Source organism: Mesoplodon densirostris, chromosome 18 (assembly GCF_025265405.1).
Source record: "Mesoplodon densirostris isolate mMesDen1 chromosome 18, mMesDen1 primary haplotype, whole genome shotgun sequence".
NCBI classification, from domain to species: domain Eukaryota; kingdom Metazoa; phylum Chordata; class Mammalia; order Artiodactyla; family Ziphiidae; genus Mesoplodon; species Mesoplodon densirostris.
The window spans coordinates 35,281,197-35,299,910 of NC_082678.1; the positions used below are offsets into that span (position 1 = coordinate 35,281,197).

General features: G+C 47.4%; 1 protein-coding gene across 1 annotated transcript in view; it reads left to right on the plus strand.

Moving 5' to 3' along the window:
• Nucleotides 1-1,018: 1,018 nt before the first annotated feature.
• The window catches only part of USP22 (ubiquitin specific peptidase 22), a 36,039-nt gene continuing 18,343 nt past the window's right edge, over nt 1,019-18,714 (plus strand). Inside the window, exons 1-2 of the mRNA XM_060081602.1 lie at nt 1,019-1,328; nt 18,268-18,400. Of these exons, the coding sequence (XP_059937585.1) occupies nt 1,191-1,328; nt 18,268-18,400 (271 nt within the window). The 5' untranslated portion in view covers nt 1,019-1,190. The remainder of the gene's footprint in view (nt 1,329-18,267; nt 18,401-18,714) is intronic.

Genomic DNA, 18,714 nt, shown 5'->3' on the forward strand with positions numbered 1-18,714 from the left:
CCCTGGTGGTCCAGTGCTTAAGACTCCTCCCTCCCTATGCAGGGGGCCGGGTTCCATCCCTCGTCAGGGGACTGGAGCCCACATGCATGCCACAACTGAGTCCGCATGCCAACTAAAGATCACGCATAGGGCAAGAAGATCCCACGTGCCACAACTAAGACCCGGTGTAGCCAAATAAATAAACAAATATTAAAAGAACAAGTAAATAAATTCTTTGGGTAAGGAGATGAAAAATTTAGGGGGCTCGTGAGGTCCAGTAGGGTGGAGGAAAAGGCCTCGCTGGGCAAGCGGCGTCTGATAAAGCCACGGGCTGGGGGCGGGCCGGCTCCAGGAGGAGGGGCTGCAGGCACCAAGGCCCTAGGCCAGCGTGCCGGCCAGTGTCCTGACCAGAGAAGCTTCACCCCATATCCCTCCCGCCGGGACCTGAGCTCTAACTGCCGCGACAGCATATTTATTTCTGCGTCTTTTCGCTGCGGAGGTGGCCCGGAGCGGGGCGCAGTGAGCAGCCCCCGAGAAGCTGGCACCTGTCTTCACGGACCTCCCGCACCTGTGCGGGGTCCGCCGGCAGGAGCACAGCCCGCCCGAAGGACGCGGGACTCGAGCTCCCGGAGCCGTGAATGTGCGGCTCGCGAGCTGGACGGCGACGCCTCGGCGAAACCTGATCGAGCGCGCGAGTTCGTGGTTCCCTGCTTCCCATCGTGAAGACCAGATTCCACGCGCGGGCGGCCTGACCGGATTCACCGGACTGCGACCTGGTGGGGCCCAGCGACCGCCGCCCCCCAACCCCGCCAGCTCCGCCCCTGCGGCAGCGCCCGCCGGCGCAAACAGGTCCAGTCCCGCCTCGCCTCCTCGGAGGGCGGGACGTCACGCGGCCGCAGCCGACCAATGGCGGGGACGAAGGGGCGGGGCCTCGCTAGCCCCACCCATCGACCGCCCAAGCCCATGGGGAAGGGGGCGGCGGGCGAGCCGCTGGCGGCTGGCGCATGCGCCGTGCGCCCCGGCGGCAATGACGTAGCCCTCTTGCGGCCTCGGCTACCCGCGAGCACAGCGCGGGCGGCGCCCACCACCCCGGTTGCGCGGCTCCGCTTTGTCCCGGGCCTGTCTCTCGGCCCTGCTGCCCGCAGCCCCGCGTCGCGCTGGCGTCGTCCTCGTCTCCGCCGGCGCCCCGGCGCGAGCCGGACGGCGAGGCCATGGACGCGGAGCTGGTGGTGACGCCTCCGGGCTGTGCGCACCTGGGCAGCTTCAAGGTGGACAACTGGAAGCAGAACCTGCGCGCCATTTACCAGTGCTTCGTGTGGAGCGGCTCGGCGGAGGCCCGCAAGCGCAAGGTGCATCCCCTGCTGCGCGGCCCTGCGTTGGGGGGGAACTCGCACTTCGCTGTCCCCTCCCCCACCTCCTGCACGCCGGGCGGGGGCGGGGTGGGCGCGGCTGTGCGTGCGGGGGGCGGTCTCTCCCGGGGCTGCTGGGTAGGAGGGGGAGGGTCCCTGACGCTGCAGCGCGGGGCGTGTCTTAGGGACCCTCCGGGCGGGGTCGGGCTGGGGACTGAGACGCTGAGAGGGAGAGGACGCAGCTGTCGAGGACGCGGCCTGTGCCGCCCACGCTGTGCAAAGCCTCCGCTGCCCTGGCTGGTGCCTGAGGGTTGCTGGGTCGGAGGCGCGTGGTCACCGGGAAGCGGATACAGCCGCCGAGCGCCCAGAGTTCGCAGGGACGCCCGCCCCGCCCTCTGAGTGCGGGGCGCCCCCGGGCCCAGGGTCCGCAGGGACACGCGCCACCCATTTCAGCGCGGGGCACCCCCGGGCCCAGGGTCCGCAGGGACGTTCCGGGACGCGCCAGCTCCCCGCAGGTGTGCACGGGCGCAGGTGCAGAGCGCCGCGAGTCCTAGAAACCAGCCCGCTCTGCCGCTTAGAGTCGCGTGTTTCCCGGCACGACGGGCATTTGAGGTGTCCCCTTTGGCTGCGCAGGAGCGGGTTTAAAGGAAGGACTGGGGCCTCCCTGGTGGCGCAGTGGTTGAGAGTCCGCCTGCCGATGCAGGGGATACGGGTTCGTGCCCCGGTCTGGGAGGATCCCATATGCCGCGGAGCGGCTGGGCCCGTGAGCCATGGCCGCTGGGCCTGCGCATCCGGAGCCTGTGCTCCGCAACGGGAGAGGCCACAACAGTGAGAGGCCCGCATACCACAAAAAAGAAAAAAAAAAAAAAAAAAGGAAGGACTGTCTACAGGCAGGTGGGACTGGGGCGCCTCCCTGAGGTACTGAGGGAACGGTACACAGTGTCCTGTTTTTCGGGCGTAGGTACCGTCTAAGCGATTAGGTTTATTAGTGACTTGGAAATCAGAAAATGACATTTCTTTATCTTACCTGAAGAAACTTTTTACCGTGTAACGCGATTTTGCAGTTCGCAGCCTGAGGGCAGGCGCTGTGTTAGGCAGTGTCCACCTTGAGTAGCATTTTTTATGCGAAAACTAACATCAGCTGAGCATGTAGAGAATGTTAAGCACCAGTTTTCTCTATTTTTATCAGTATTGGTGTTGGTAAGCACTGCCTGTTAGAATGAACTAAAATCGGAGATGAAACAGATTTCTACGAGGATGGGAGTGAGATTCTTGCTGGTGGAATTGTGTGCCCTTAAAATGAAATCGCCTGGTTGATACTGTTTTTCAGGTGATAATTGTGTTACTGCTCCACATTGTTTGTTGGTCAATATGCATGTGACGCATCTCCACATTGGGTTGAGGAGGGAGCCCCTGCCCTTTTACTTTTCCCCTCCTTGTCACCCCCCACCCCTGTAATTTTTAACTTGAGTCAAGTTTAACCCATCAATAACTTTGCCGAATTTCCTGAGGAAAGGATCACTTTTTCTTTTTCTTTTTTGCTCATATGTGGCTTGGATTAATCTTTAAATGTCAGTTGCTTAGTTTGAAATCTGTTGAACCACGTCTGTATTACTTACTAGTAAGAACTTGAGCTATAGACAGACAAGAAGTGGTGTGAGAACCTGTTTCAGAACTCGGGTCTGTCATGCTGCAGTGCTTTATGGTCGTATCCCAGCAGTGAACCCTATGTCCTCCATCTGTCATTCCCTGAACGTGCATTTCTACAACCCTGGTGGCCCAGCCAAAGAGGATTTGGTTTGAGGAATGGTGAACAGTGAGTAATGCACGTTTGGCAGTTTGCAGAGGTTTCTCAGCAGGTGTGCAGGCTTAGTAGTTTGGTTTTAACACCGGGAAGTTGTCTATAAAAATATTTCAACCTAAGTTAAACTTCTTTGAGGTTGCTCAAAGAAGCTGCAGTGAGGTCTCAGCTACAGTGAAATTACAGGGGTTAAAACTCTGTCTCCTCTAAGTAGAGGTGGTTTATGATTTTTATATCCAAACTTTGATTTTTCTTTTGGTGGACAGAGAAGAGCGTGATCAGATTTGATAATTTTCTGAATGGAAAAATGTTCCCCGATTGAGAACTCAAGAGATACTGGATGTCTCTGGCATGTGTCTTACCACTTGAGGGTTTGTATGTGAAAATGAAAACGGGAAATGAAGACATCAGGAATTTTCAGTTCTTCTGGTTTTTATAACTTAACCCAGCCTGTGTTCTATTTTGAATATAAAGACACTTTGAGGGGCAGGTAATGTTGTTTTAAATAATCCCTTCTGTCTTCTGAACGGTTTCTGTGATTCTAAAATTTTTCAGCAGCTTGTCCTCAAAAATACGGAGCACTTGTATCTGTGGTAAATATTTTTACCAAAGTACGTCACCGCAAAGTGGAGAAGCATTGGCACTTCTGGACCATTGCTGATTTTGGTTTAATTTGGACAGTAATCTGGAGGACAGGAAACCATCTTGAAGCTTTCTTAGCACAAAATTTGGGGACTAAGGCAACCCTTTGGGTAGAAAATCTATGAGAGGTTTTTTGTTTGAGAAAAGGGGCTGGAGAGAAGGGACTGTTTCTAGATGCTCTCAGGCACAGAAGTCAGACCTTGCCTGCTCCAGCATTTTTTCTGTTTCTGCATTTGTGGGCTTAATGCTACTATTTAAAGAACCATGGACCGGGCACCCTTTGGAAGAAAGTGGGCTGATTCCATATTTTTTTAGATCTCCCATTTTCTCTTCAGTCCAGAGTCAACTAACTCTTTTTTTCTTTTTTATTAAAGTATAGTTGATTTACAACGCTGTGCCAATCTCTGCTGTACAGCAAAGTGACTCAGTTTTACACATATAGACTTGCTTTTTTTAAACTTTTTTTTTCCATTATGGTTTATCCCAGGAGACTGGATATAGTTCCCTGTGCTCTACAGTAGGACCTTGTTGTTTATCCATTCCTAAATGTAATAGTTTGCATCTACCGATCCCAAACTCCCAGTCCATCCCTCTCCCTCCCCCCCTCGGTAACCACAAGTCTGTTCTCTATGTCTGTGAGTCTATTTCTGTTTTGTATATAGGTTCATTTGTGCCATATTTTAGATTCCACATATAAGTGGTTTTATACGGTATTTTTCTTTTTCGGACTTCACTTAGTATGATAATCTCTAGGTCATCCATGTTGCTGCAAATGATATTTCGTTCTTTTTTGTGGCTGAGTAGTATTCCATTGTATGTACGTACCACATTTTCTTTATCAGTTCATCCGTTGATGAACATTTAGGTTGTTTCCATGCCTTGGCTATTGTGAATAGTGCTGCTGCTATAAACATACGGGTGCGTGTATCTTTTTTTTTTTTTTTAACATCTTTATTGGAGTATAATTGCTTTACAATGGTGTGTTAATTTCTGCTTTATAACAGAGTGAATCAGTTATTCATATACATATGTTCCCATATCTCTTCCCTCTTGCGTCTCCCTCCCTCCCACCCTCCCTATCCCACCCTCTAGGTGGTCACAAGGCACAGAGCTGATCTCCCTGTGCTATGCGGCTGCTTCCCACTAGCTATCTATTTTACGTTTGGTAGTGTATATATGTCCATGCCACTCTCTCACTTTGTCTCAGCTTACCCTTCCCCCTCCCCATATCCTCAAGTCCATTCTCTAGTAGATCTGTCTCTTTATTCCCGTCTTACCCCTAGGTTCTTCATGACCTTTTTTTTTTTTTTTTGCCTTAGATTCCATATATATGTGTTAGCATATGGTATTTGTTTTTCTCTTTCTGACTTACTTCACTCTGTATGACAGACTCTAGGTCCATTCACCTCACTACAAATAACTCAATTTCGTTTCTTTTTATGGCTGAGTAATATTCCATTGTGTATATGTGCCACATCTTCTTTATCCATTCATCTGTTGATGGACACTTAGGTTGATTCCATGTCCTGGCTATTGTAAATAGAGCTACAATGAACATTTTGGTACGTGACTTTTTTTTTTTTTTTTTTGGCAGTACGCGGGGCTCTCACTGTTGTGGCCTCTCCCGTCGCGGAGCACAGGCTCCGGACGCGCGGGCTCAGCAGCCATGGCTCACGGGCCCAGTTGCTCCGCGGCATGTGGGATCTTCCCGGACCCCGGCACGAACCTGTGTCCCCTGCATCGGCAGGCGGACTCTCAACCACTGCACCACCAGGGAAGCCCACTTGGCTCTTTTTGAATTATGGTTTTCTCAGGGTATATGCCCAGTAGTGGGATTGCTGGGTCGTATGGTAATTCTATTTTTATTTTTTTTTAAGGAACCTCCATACTGTTCTCCATAGTGGCTGTATCAATTTACATTCCCACCAGCAGTGCAAGAGGGTTCCCTTTTCTCCACACCCTCTCCAGCATTTATTGTTTCTAGATTTTTTGATGATGGCCATTCTGACCGGTGTGAGATGATATCTCATTGTAGTTTTGATTTGCATTTCTCTAATGATTAATGATGTTGAGCATTCTTTCCATGTGTTTGTTGGCAATCTGTATATCTTCTTTGGAGAAATGTCTATTTAGGTCTTCTGCCCATGTTTGGATTTGGGTTGTTTGTTTTTTTGACATTGAGCTGCATGAGCTGCTTGTAAATTTTGGAGATTAATCCTTTGTCAGTTGCTTCATTTGCAAATATTTTCTCCCATTCTGAGGGTTCTCTTTTGGTCTTGTTTATGGTTTCCTTTGCTGTGCAAAAGCTTTGAAGTTTCATTAGGTCCCATTTGTTTATTTTTGTTTTTATTTCTATTTCTCTAGGAGGTGGGTCAAAAAGGATCTTGCTGTGATTTATGTCATAGAGTGTTCTGCCTATGTTTTCCTCTAAGAGTTTGATAGTGTCTGGCCTTACATTTAGGTCTTTAATCCATTTTGAGTTCATTTTTGTGTATGGTGTTAGGGAGTGTTCTAATTTCATACTTTTACATGTCCCTGTCCAGTTTTCCCATCACCACTTACTGAAGAGACTGTCTTTTCTCCGCTGTATATTCTTGCCTCTTTTATCGAAGATAAGTTGACCGTATGTGCGTGGGTTTATCTCTGGGCTTTCTATCCTGTTCCATTGATCTATCTTTCTGTTTTTGTGCCAGTACCATATTGTCTTGATTACTGTAGCTTTGTAGTATAGTCTGAAGTCAGGGAGCCTGATTCCTCCAGCTCCATTTTTCGTTCTCAAGATTGCTTTGGCTATTCGGGGTCTTTTGTGTTTCTATACAAATTTTGAAATTTTTTGCTCTAGTTCTGTAAAAAATGCCAGTGGTAGCTTGATAGGGATTGCATTGAATCTGTAGATTGCTTTGGGTAGTAGAGTCATTTTCACAATGTTGATTCTTCCAATCCAAGAACATGGTATATCTCTCCATCTATTTGTATCATCTTTAATTTCTTTCATCAGTGTCTTATAATTTTCTGCATACAGGTCTTTTGTCTCCTTAGGTAGGTTTATTCCTAGATATTTTATTCTTTTTGTTGCAGTGGTAAATGGGAGTGTTTTCTTTCTTTCTTTTTTTTTTTTTTTTTTTGCGGTACGCGAGCCTCTCACTGTTGTGGCCTCTCCCGTTGTGGAGCACAGGCTCCGGACGCGTAGCCTCAGCGGTCATGGCTCACGGGCCTAGCCGCTCCACGGCATGTGGGATCTTCCTAGACCGGGGCACGAACCCGCGTCCCCTGCATCGTCAGGCGGACTCTCAACCACTGTGCCACCAGGGAGGCCCAATGGGAGTGTTTTCTTAATTTCACTTTCAGATTTTTCATCATTAGTGTATAGGAATGCAAGAGATTTCTGTGCATTAATTTTGTATCCTGCTACTTTACCAAATTCATTGATTAGCTCTAGTAGTTTTCTGGTAGCATCTTTAGGATTCTTTATGTATAGTATCTTTTTAAATTATAGTTTTGTCCGGGTATAGCCCAGGAGTGGGATTGCTAGATGGTATGGTAATTGTATTTTTAATTTTCTAAGGAACCATCGTACTGTTTTCCATAGCGGCTGCACCAACTTACATTCCCATCAGCAGTGTAAGAGGGTTCCCTGTGCTCCACATCCTTTCCAGCATTTACTTGTTTTTTATTCATTTGGCTGCACTGGATCTTAGTTGTGGCACGTGAAGTCTTAGTTGCGGTATGTGGGATCTAGTTCCCTGACCAGGGATCGAACTCGGCCCCCTGCACTGGGAGCGTGGAGTCTTATACACTGTGCCACCAGGGAAGTCCTCAGCATTTATTATTTGTAGAGGTTTTTAAAAAAATATTTATTTAATTTATTTTTTTGGCTGTGTCGGGTCTTCATTGCGGCACGCGGGCTTCTTTCTCTAGTTGAGTTGTGGCGGGCGCTCCAGGGTACATAGGCTCTGTAGTTTGCAGCCCACAGGCTCTCTCATTGAGGAGCGTGAGCTCAGTAGTTGTGGCACGGGCTTAGTTATCCCACGGCACGTGGGATCTTAGTTCCCTGACCAGGGATCGAACCCGCGTCCCCTGCATGGATTCTTTACCACTGGACCACCAGGGAGTCCCCTTGTAGAGTTTTTAATGATGGCTGTTCTGACTGGTTTGAGGTGGTACATCACTGTAGTTTTGATTTGTGTTTCTCTAACAATTAGTGATTTTGAGCGTCTTTTCACGTGCCTCCTGGCCATCTGTATGTCTTCTTTGGAGAGACGTCTGTTAAGGTCTTCTGCCCAGCTTTTGATTGGGTTGGTTGTTTTTTTGTTGTTGAGTCAGAGCCAACTAACTCTTAACCCCAGGTTTCTGTCTTGAGGAATTGAAATCATAATTTTTAAAGGCCATTTAAATAGTAGGTATCAAATAGCAAGATACTAAATACCTGCCTTAAAAGTTACAGTATTTAGGGCCTCCCTGGTGGTGCAGTGGTTGAGAGTCCGCCTGCCGATGCAGGGGATACGGGTTCGTGCCCCGGTCTGGGAGGATCCCATATGCCGCGGAGCGGCTGGGCCCGTGAGCCATGGCCGCTGGGCCTGCGCATCCGGAGCCTGTGCTCCGCAACGGGAGAGGCCACAACAGTGAGAGGCCCGCATACCGCAAAAAAAAAAAAAAAAAAAAAAAAAGTTACAGTATTTGTAGATGTCCAATGGCAGTTCCTACACATAAGATAATTGTAGCCTAAACATACGTGAAGGAATGTGTAAATAATTCTAGATGCTGAAGATGTTGATTTTACTGAGAAAGATTAAAATTCGTGAATCCACATAGTTTTAAAAAGTAATTACAGAAGTAATATGAATATGTTCTCAGTGTTTAAAAAGAGAACAGTTCAGGACTTCCTTGGTGGTCCAGTGGTTAAGACTCCACACTGCCAGCGCAGGGGGCACGTGTTCCATTCCTGGTTGGGGAAGATCCTGCATGCCGTGTGGTATGGCAAAAAAAAAAAAAAAAAAAAAATAGAGAACACTTCAAAGCCAAAGCCATATACAACAAAGTTACACATTTTTGTTTTTGTAAATATACATGCTGTGTATACTGTTTCCTTTTTTCATTTGTTCCTAATGCATACAGATATCACTGTTGAACTGTGCAATTAATATTCCATTGGATGGAAATGGCATTGTGTATTTTGCTCTCCCCCCACCCCCCAGGCTTTCAGTTTGGAGGATTTACTAAGAATTTGTAAAACTTAAGCCTGGTAATCAGTTTTAAGAAGGAATAATCTTGGTCAAGACCCTTTTAACTGCATGAGTTTTGGTTTGCTGAGGGATTGAAATGTGATTTGTTTACTTGATATAAACCTGAGATGCATTTAAAAAGTGCAGTTTTATGTAAGGGAAACAGAGTAGAGAAATTTTTAAAAAGTGTAAAATGTAAAAGTCTAAGATAACATACTTTCATAGAGTACAAGTGGAATGCCCTAACTTCCATTTCATATCTTTACAAAGGGACAGTATAGCTTGTCAGCCTATGAACACTTGCCTAAGATGAGGGAAGCTTTTGTAGTCAGTATTTCATTTTATTTTCAATTTATTTTACTGAAGTCTAGTTGATTTACAATGTGTTAATTTCTGCTGTGGAACAAAGTTACATTCACACATATATACATTCTTCATATTTTTTTCATTCTGGTTTATCACAGGATATTGAATATATTTCCGTGATACACAGTAGGACCTTTTTTATCCATCCTATATATGCTAGCTTGGATCTGCTAATCCCAAACTCCCACTTCATCCCTCCCTCCCCCTTGGCAACCACAAGTCTGCTCTCTATGTCTGTGAGTCTGTATTGTAGATAAGTTCATTGTGTTGTCTTTTAGATTCCATATATAAGTGATATCATATATTTGTCTTTCTGTTTCTGGGTAGTCAGTATTTTAGAAGCATGGTTCAAGCCTTTGGTTGCAGTGTGGAAAGGGAGGTTATTTCAGGTGGAAAATGGTCTTACTTATCTTGAGTCAGTGTTACTTTACTATATGTGTTTTTTTTTAAGTAATTTATTTAGTTTGGCTGTGTTGGGTCTTCGTTGCTGTGCGCGGGCTTTCTCTAGTTGTGGTGAGCGGGGGCTACTCTTCATTGCAGTGCACGAACTTCTCATTGCGGTGGCTTCTCTTGTTGCGGAGCACGGGCTCCTAGGCACACGGGCTTCAGTAGTTGTTGCCCGCAGGCTCAGTAGTTGTGGGACACGGGCTTAGCTGTTCTGTGGCATGTGCGATCTTCTTGGACCAGGGATCGAACCTGTGTCCCCTGCATTAGCAGGCAGATTCCTAACCACTGCACCACCAGGGAAGTCCCTACTATGTGTTTTAGAAGATTTATTCTAGGGTTCTTACTGGTCATCTCTTTTTATCAGTGTTCCTTCAGTTCTAGAGTCTGAGATCTGTCTCCTGAGATCTGAATGAATCCCTTGTGTTTGAACTTTTTAGTAGAAATGATCTTCGGAGAGTAACAGTTCAGCTGTCACTGGCTTAGAAAAAATACCTGAAGTGACAGGACACAGCGTCTGGTAGGTGGTAGACCGAGAGCTGTGAAAAGTCCAGCATTACTGGCTCCACCAGTGACTAAATTAGTATTTTTTGACTCTGCCAGGCACTTACGTGATGGTGATGAGAATGCTGCAGAGAGCTGTCTCCTGTCCGTCATTTTTATTTTTGGTTCATTTTTTAGATATGTCCATTTTTTTAAAGTAAACTCTTTTCCTTTTCAAAACTTCTTGCTTTGCAGAATTGACCTTTGCTTTATTTATTGATGAATTGGATCTTCTCAGTCATCACAACAAAGCTTTGCATCATTCATACTAAGCAGGGGACAGGCCATTCCAAGTAAAAGATCTAAAATGAAAACAGTTTTTCTTCTGAGGTAATTGTAGATTGACCAGCTGTTGTGAAAAATAGCAGAGAACCGGGCTTCCCTGTTGGCGCAGTGGTTGAGAATCTGCCTGCCAATGCAGGGGGCATGGCTTTGAGCCCTGGTCTGGGAAGATCCCACGTGCCGCAGAGCAGCTAAGCCTGTGTGCCACAACTACTGAGCCTGCGCGTCTGGAGCTTGTGCTCCACAACAAGAGAGGCCGCGACAGTGAGAGGCCCACACACCGCGATGAAGAGTGGCCCCCGGGCTTCCCTGGTGGCGCAGTGGTTGAGAGCCTGCCTGCCGATGCAGGGGACGCGGGTTCGTGCCCCGGACCGGGAGGATCCCACGTGCCGCGGAGCAGCTGGGCCCGTGAGCCATGGCCTGAGCCTGCGCGTCCGGAGCCTGTGCTCTGCAATGGGAGAGGCCGCGACAGTGAGAGGCCCGCGTACCTCAAAAAAAAAAAAAAAAAAAAAAAAAAGAGTGGCCCCCGCTCGCCACAATTAGAGAAAGCCCTCACACAGAAACGAAGACCCAACACAGCCAAAAATAAATAAATAAATAAATATTTAAAAAAATATATATATATAGCAGAGAAACTTTATCTGGTTTCCCCTGATGGTAACATCTAGCGAAACTAATACACTGTTACAACCACGAGTCAGTATCGATACAATCAGCCCATTTATTCCTATTTCCCCAGTTTTTACTTGTGCACATCTGTGTATTTAGTTCTATGCAAATTAATAACAGAGTAGTTTTAGAGTTACAGAAAAGTTATCAAAAATAACACAGAGGGACTTCCCTGGTGGCGTAGTGGATAAGTCTCTGCGCTCCCAATGCAGGGAGCCTGGGTTTGATCCCTGGTCAGGGAACTAGATCCCACATGTATGCTGCAACTGAGAGTTCGCATGCCGCAACTAAGCAGCCTGCTGCCACAACTAAAACCTCACGCAACCCAAAAAAAAAAAAAAAAATACAGAGAGGTCCTGTATCAACCCCCCATCTCCTCAATTGTTAACTTTTTACATTTCTCTGGTACGTTTTGTCACAGCTAATGGCCAAGCTTGATACATTATTATTAACTAAGGTCATACTTTATTCAGATTTGATTAGTTTTTCCCTGATCCATCCCAGAACCCCCTCTGGGATCCCACCTGAGGTTTGGTCTGAGTCTCTTCAGCCTCCTGTGTGTGTGACAGTTTCTCAGACTTGCCTTGTTTTTGATGCCCTTAGGGGTTTTGAGGAGTGTTTGAGGAGTATTGCTCAGGTATTTTGTAGGACGTCCCTCGATTTGGGTTTGTCTGATGTTTCCCTCATGGTTCACGGCTGTGGTTCCAGGTTTGAAGAGGAAGCCCAAGCCTTTATTTATTAAGGTCTGCACTTGGTGCGGCAGGTGCAGGTGAGCAGCGTCTGCCACCGCGAGCTTCACAGAACACCACACCCTCGACCCCGCGCTTCACCCGCTCAGCTCTCTCCCAGCCTTTCGTCCCTGGGTGGGGTCCCCTCGTGGTTGTACCGATGTGTCTCGGTCGCCTCACCCCTGGTCCGCACGTGGCATCTGCTGAAGAGCTTGCGGCTTTGCCGGGTCTGGATTTGCTGGTTGCAGGCTTGGGGCACGAATTCATCTTTCGTTCTATTTCCTGCAAATTGGCAGCCGATTCAGAGGCTGCATCAGACCTGAGTTGAGCACTCAGGCGAGATCTGAAGCAGTGCTGTGTCTTTCCTGAAGGTCCTGCTGCCTTGAGTGCCCAGACCTGAGGAGGCAGGTGTCAAGCACATGTTGAGAAGCTGAGGTTTCCAGAGACTGAGGTGACCTGCCTCACAGATGCCTGGCCTCATCTTAACCCGGCAGCACCTGTAGAGGAGGGTGTGGCCGTCACTTTCATCACCTGTTAGCAGTTCTGGGGAGGACAGCGGGAGCAGGAGGTTAAATGAGGTTCTAGGATAATCTGATGGCTTCTTGTGGGCACTTGTGATGGACAGTTGGGAGGTGATTGGGGCAGGGTTGGGGTTGCTTCTGCCAGGTGTGTGCCCTTCGACCTTGGACGGCTCCATGTCTCTTGGGCTCACCTGTTTTTCGTTTATGATTATCCTACTTTGTATTTACATAGCATTTTGCGTTTTGTAAAGCATCTCACGTAATTTTGTTTTGGAACTCACGGTGCACTTTAGGTGGCCTTGGCAGTTAAGTCTCCTGCCCTGTACAAGGTCACTGATTAAATGCCAGTTCTGGGCCTTGAAATTAGGTCAGTCTGACTCTGAAGTGCATGCTCCAGCTAAATTATTTGGGCATGTTTTCCAGTGCGACCGAGTAATTCTCCAGTCTCAGCTGACACCAGCTGGGCGTCACACAAATCTGACTGTCTGACTCGTCGACCTGGGGTTGGCGGCCAATCCTGTAGGTTGAGGGCTCAGCCCCACAGGGTGCGCCCACTTCAGACACCAGTCGCAAGGCTGTGCTCCCCTCCTTGGGCTCACAAGGCTCAGGGAAACATTTACATATGTTTACCCATTTTTTATAAAAGTTATTGTGAAGAATACAGGTGAGCAGCTAGATGAAGAGATCCGTAGGCTGAGGTCTGGGGGGTGCTGAGCAAAGGAGCTTCTGTCCCAGTGAAGTTAGGGTGCATCACCCCCCAGCACAGTGATGCATTCACCTACCGAGAAGCTCTCTGAACCATCATTTAGGGTTTTTATGGAGGCTTCATTATATAGTCACGATTAATGGTGGTGCAGTGGTTAAGAATTCGCCTGCCAATGCAGGAGACACAGGTTCAAGCCCTGGTCCGGGAAGATCCCACGTGCCGCAGAGCAACTAAGCCCATGCGCCACAACTACTGAGCCTGCGCTCTAGAGCCCGCGAGCCATGAGTACTGAGCCTGTGTGCTGCAACTACTGAAACCTGCATGCCTAGGGCCCGTGCTCCGCAACAAGAGAAGCCACCGCAATGAGAAGCCCGCGCACCGCAGTGAAGAGTAGCCCCCGCTCGCCGCAACTAGAGAAAGTCCACGCACAGCAGTGAAGAACCAATGCAGCCAAAGTAAATAAATGTATTTATTTTAAAAATAGGCAGTGATTAAATCATTACACAGGTGTGATTGATTAAATCATAGGTTGTTGATGGAGGTTGGGGGATGGAGCTAACGTCAGAAATGAAAAGATAATGTGAAAAAGAAATTCATATTAGTTTATAGGTAGGGCAATTCTGTACTGGTAACAAAGAAGTAGCAGTGTGATTGCTTTATGGTAGCTGAGTGTAATCACATCAGTACAGTAGCTTGTACAGTAATGATTGAATAATTGTAAAATGTCTGTGGTACACAGCATCACAGTCATGTTCATAATACAGTATTGGAAACATTGTTAAATTAAAAAGTTACCCGTGATGATAGACTGATACACAGTGTCTCCGATTGCGAGGAGAGGGGGAGCAAGGGGCGCATTCTGTATGGTAATTCTTTGAAAGCAAAGTTTTAAAACAGTAAGAAATGAATACTTTATTTAATATTAAACATCCCTTACCTTATGCCTATGTGAGGATAGGCTGTCCACTTCACAATTCTTGCATATAATGTTCTACACGCATATATTTTGTATATTTATTGAAAATCCACATATAAGTGGACCCGTGCAGTTCAAGCTTGTGTTGTTCAAGGGTCAGCTGTACATTTATATGGATTCATAAGTTTTTCCTTTTGGGGATGTTAAGTTTGGTGAAGGCCGTCTTGGCCAGAGTTCTCTTTTGCAAAACATAACCTTTTCCCGTTTAATTAACAGAAGTAGTCTCTGGGGTGATACTTTGAAAATATCCAACACCCCAGTATACATACATACCTGCATATGTATACACACGTGAATACTTTGATGTATTTTTTTTCTTTATTGAGGTGAAATTCACACAAAAATTAACCACTTTAAACTCCCAGTGAGTTCCCAGCATTGTACGATCACCAACTGCCTTTGTTAAGCTTCAAACCGTGTCACCTGCTATCCACGCTCCCTCCAGCCCCCGGCAACCTCTGATCTCTGTTCTCTCTCTAGTTTTGCCTATTCTGGACATTTCATATAAACGGAATCACACAGTATGTGACTTTTGGTGTCTGACTTTTCTCACTTAGCATGTTGTGAAGGTTCATCCACGTTGTAGCATGAATTAGTACTTTGTTTTTTTTTTTATGGCTGGGTAGTACTCCGTTGGGTGGATACACCATATTTTGTATATCCATTGATCCATTAATGGAGATTTGGGCTGTTTCCACCTTTTAACTATTGTCAATGACCTAATATTTTTTCACCCCCATTTTTTTTTGCCTGAATCAGTTGTTACTATGATGATTATAAAATGAAGGCTTTGTAGTCTTGTCTTTTCTACTGCAGTAGGTGGAATCCTCCTATGAAGAAGACTGCGCAGCGTGTGCGTACAGTGTCAGTTTCAGAGTGGACTTGGGGGACTCTTTTTTTGTACAGTGTATATAACCCATTCTTTCTGTTACTCATTTTTGTGCTCAGATAGGGCCAGAATTGCCCAGCGGGAATTCCCAAGCTGTCTCCCCTCCCTCCTCATGCCCGTCATGCTGGAGTCACTGGCTTGTGGGAGCTGCCGTTCATGGAAGCACCAGCTAAGCCAAGCGTTTCTGCCTGGGGCAGGTGGCGTGTCTTTGGTGTTTATGGAAAATAGGTTTAGTGCTTGGGACTGCCTGTCAGTGGAGCCCTAGTTATAAAATCTGATTCACGGCCTTAAAATGAGTCCTGAGCATGGGCTTTATTTATGTGAAAAAGGTTTAGTCAAATTGTATGTGTGTGTTTAACCTGGGGCTTTCTTTTCCAGGACCTGTTTCAGGATGTGACCAGTTTCTTTGTTTCTGGTTGTAGCCCATCTGCCTCTGTTTAATTTCTGTAGTTCTTTTTTTTGTGCAGCTAAAATTTTTGAAGGCTTTATTCTTTTGTGAAGTTCTGCAAGAGAACAGGTGATACAGATTTACATTTAAAATTCAGGGCTTAATTTTGATCTGTTTTTAAAGCTTTTGTGTGTTTTAAGGGGAAAAAATGATGTGTTAAAATCATATACTAAGCCTGATACGTCTATATTTTCAGGGTAATGCTAGTCTTGAATTCTTTCTCGAATTATATAAACAGAATTGGATTTCTTGTTAAGTTCATAGAGGAATTTTAATAAAATTATGATCACACATTTAATATATCCTGAGTGATAAAAATAAGGAATATCTCTTAATCTTTTCTTTACATCTGTAGCTGTAGTGAGCAGTAAACAGATTCCAGGAATCTGTTCCTAACAGTATTTATATAAAGAAAAATTTCAAGGGTACTGGGAAGCATTATTTATTACACATCAAGTAACTATTATGTAATTTAGAAATTTCCTTGTGTTAAAAAATAAGTAAATAAAAATGTCCTGTGTTACTGAGGACGAGTTAGTTAATTCCTTAGATTGATCGTTGGAAGAGTAAATAGGTGATACAACTACTGTTTCTAGCATTTTAGACAAGTCTTTCCAGTGAACCTCGCACTCCTGTGGAATTGTCCCAGAGCAGGGGTTCCTGCTGGGAGGGGGCAGGCGCCCCCTGAGACCCAGGGTGGAGACCAGGGATGTCGCTGGACATCCTGCCATCCATGGGAACACCGTGCGCCACCGGAGCAGACACACGGGTCCCCTCTGCTGAGGCCTGCGTTGGGGCTTGACCATACAGGGTTTGCAGAGGTAACCTCTTCCTGGTGTCAAAAAAAGGTAAGTAACTAGCCATTGAGAGCGACTCTTTTTAAAAATTATTATTATTTAATTAATTAATTAATTTTTGGCTGTGTTGGGTCTTTGTTGCTGCTCGTGGGCTTTCTCTGGTTGCGGCAAGCGGGAGCTACTCTTCGTTTCGGTGTGCGGGCTTATCATTGCAGTGGCTTCTCTGGTTGCGGAGCACGGGCTCTAGGCATGTGGGCTTCAGTAGTTGTAGCATGTGGGCTCAGTAGTTGTGGCTCGTGGGCTCTAGAGCGCAGGCTCAGTAGTTGTGGCGCACCGACTTAGCTATTCCGCGGCATGGGGGATCTTCCCGGACCAGGGCTCGAACCCGTGTCCTTTGCATTGGCAGGTGGATTCTTAACTACTGCGCCACCAGGGGAGTCCCGAGAGCAACTCTTAGTCAAGAAGAGATACGGTGGTAATGATCAGAGTTGCATTTGGGTCCAGAGATAAAGTGTACGTGGAGGTGAAAGATCAGCCTGGGCGTGAGGTTTTCCTGAGGCTGTGCTTCCAGGACAGGGCCTGTTGGCCTGTGGCTGCCCTTGAGGACTTGTGTTTCTCAAGCTGAATCCCTGGCGTTGAGGAACTTGGTGGTCTGGCCGCCCTGTGTGCCTGTTGCCAGCCGGTCTGCTCTGTCCTCAGACCCGTACTCCAGCCTCGGGGCTCTTGTCTTGGGGGAGCATCCACACACCCTCCCCCAACTCCCCTGCACCACTTCCTGCTCTTCTGGAGGCTGGAGGAGTTACTAAGTCTCTGTGCAGCTTTTCCTGGTGGAAAAACTGTGACTCGAGTTTCATGTGAAGAGAGGTTTGTGACTGGTCCTCAGGCCATGCCCTCCACGCGCCTTCCATCGAGGGTGGACAGTCAGCCTGGCCCCCGGGCGGCTCCTGCCTTGGTCTTGTGTGTGCAGATTGAGGCTCGGAGGGGCTGCTTCTGGACCCAGTTGGGGAGCGTGGGCCTGTGGGGTCAGGAGGTCCTAGTGCACGTGCCAGCTGTGTGGACACCAGCAGACGCACGTCAGAAGGGCTCGTGGCCTTCCTCGGGGCTGGCGGTGAGGATCAAACGGCATAATCGCTCCAGTACCCGGCGCCAGTGTCTGTGTCACGTTTGTGCTGCTATCCTTTGTTTCTGGGCCTTTTCTGTTTTAACCTTATCTCCCAGGCCCTGTTCATCTTCCACCTCCCTTCACCCCAAGCTCCCTGCACCCCATCTGAGCAAGAGGGTTATGTTGTGTGGTGTCATCACAGAGGCTGGGAGTTCAAGTTGGTGACCTGCAAGGGTTCACAGTTGGCACTGGTGTAATTGTCGTGCCGGGCGTTCCTGGGTGGTCTTGGGGGGACGAGAACTGTTAACCATGGTGCTCATAATCGCTGAGGTTAAAACTTTAGGTTTCTGTGGTCTGGTTCTCGGACGCAAACCGTTCTTTTTCTTGTTTCTGTGTATTGCTTTGATTCATATTCATTTGGATTGATTGATTATAGGCTTACTGTGGTCTTGGAACCTGGAATACCAAACTGGAAGTGAAGTGCAGGTTAAAGGTGACCTGGGGCTGGGGGCCCTGTTGGATACGGAAGGACCTCTACTGCTCCTGGAGCTCCAGGCGCTTTGTCTGAGCGGCTTTGAGTTGGAAAAGGGCTGAGGTCTCTTACACGGAGCCACTTCTGAGCTAGATGACCTACGTGCCTTTTGGGGGGCAACGGACAGGATTAACGAAATGACCCTTTAGGCAGTGAGACCTTGAGAGGAAACCCGGGCTTTCCCTTCCTCCCGAGCTATGTCCGTTGGGATCTACCTTGCCCTGGTGTTTCTGAGAACCCCTGGTTTCTAACTCTCTCTTCTGAATTTCAGGCGAAGTCGTGCGTGTGTCACGTGTGCGGCGTCCACCTGAACCGGCTGCACTCGTGCCTCCACTGCGTCTTCTTTGGCTGTTTCACGAAGAAGCACATTCACGAGCACGCCAAGTCGAAAAGGCACAACCTGGGTAAGACCCCACGACGCCTCCTGGGCTTTGGGGTCACCTCCCTGACTCTCCTTCTGTGAATTTAACCTTCTACTCTCTTGGGAGTCCACCTTTGTCTGAAGTAGCTTGTGCTCTCCTCGTGGAACTCCAGGGGGAGGGAAAGAGAGAAACTGAGCCCACGAGGGGCACGTGCCCAGCGTGCCTGAGGTCACATAAAGTCGTGTAACCCTGAGCGATGACTTTCTTTAACGGGACATCAGAGACCCATCTTTCTCTGAAAAGCACGGTTAGGTATTAGGTCAGGCAGAAATTTGCACAGGTCTTAAATGCAGCTT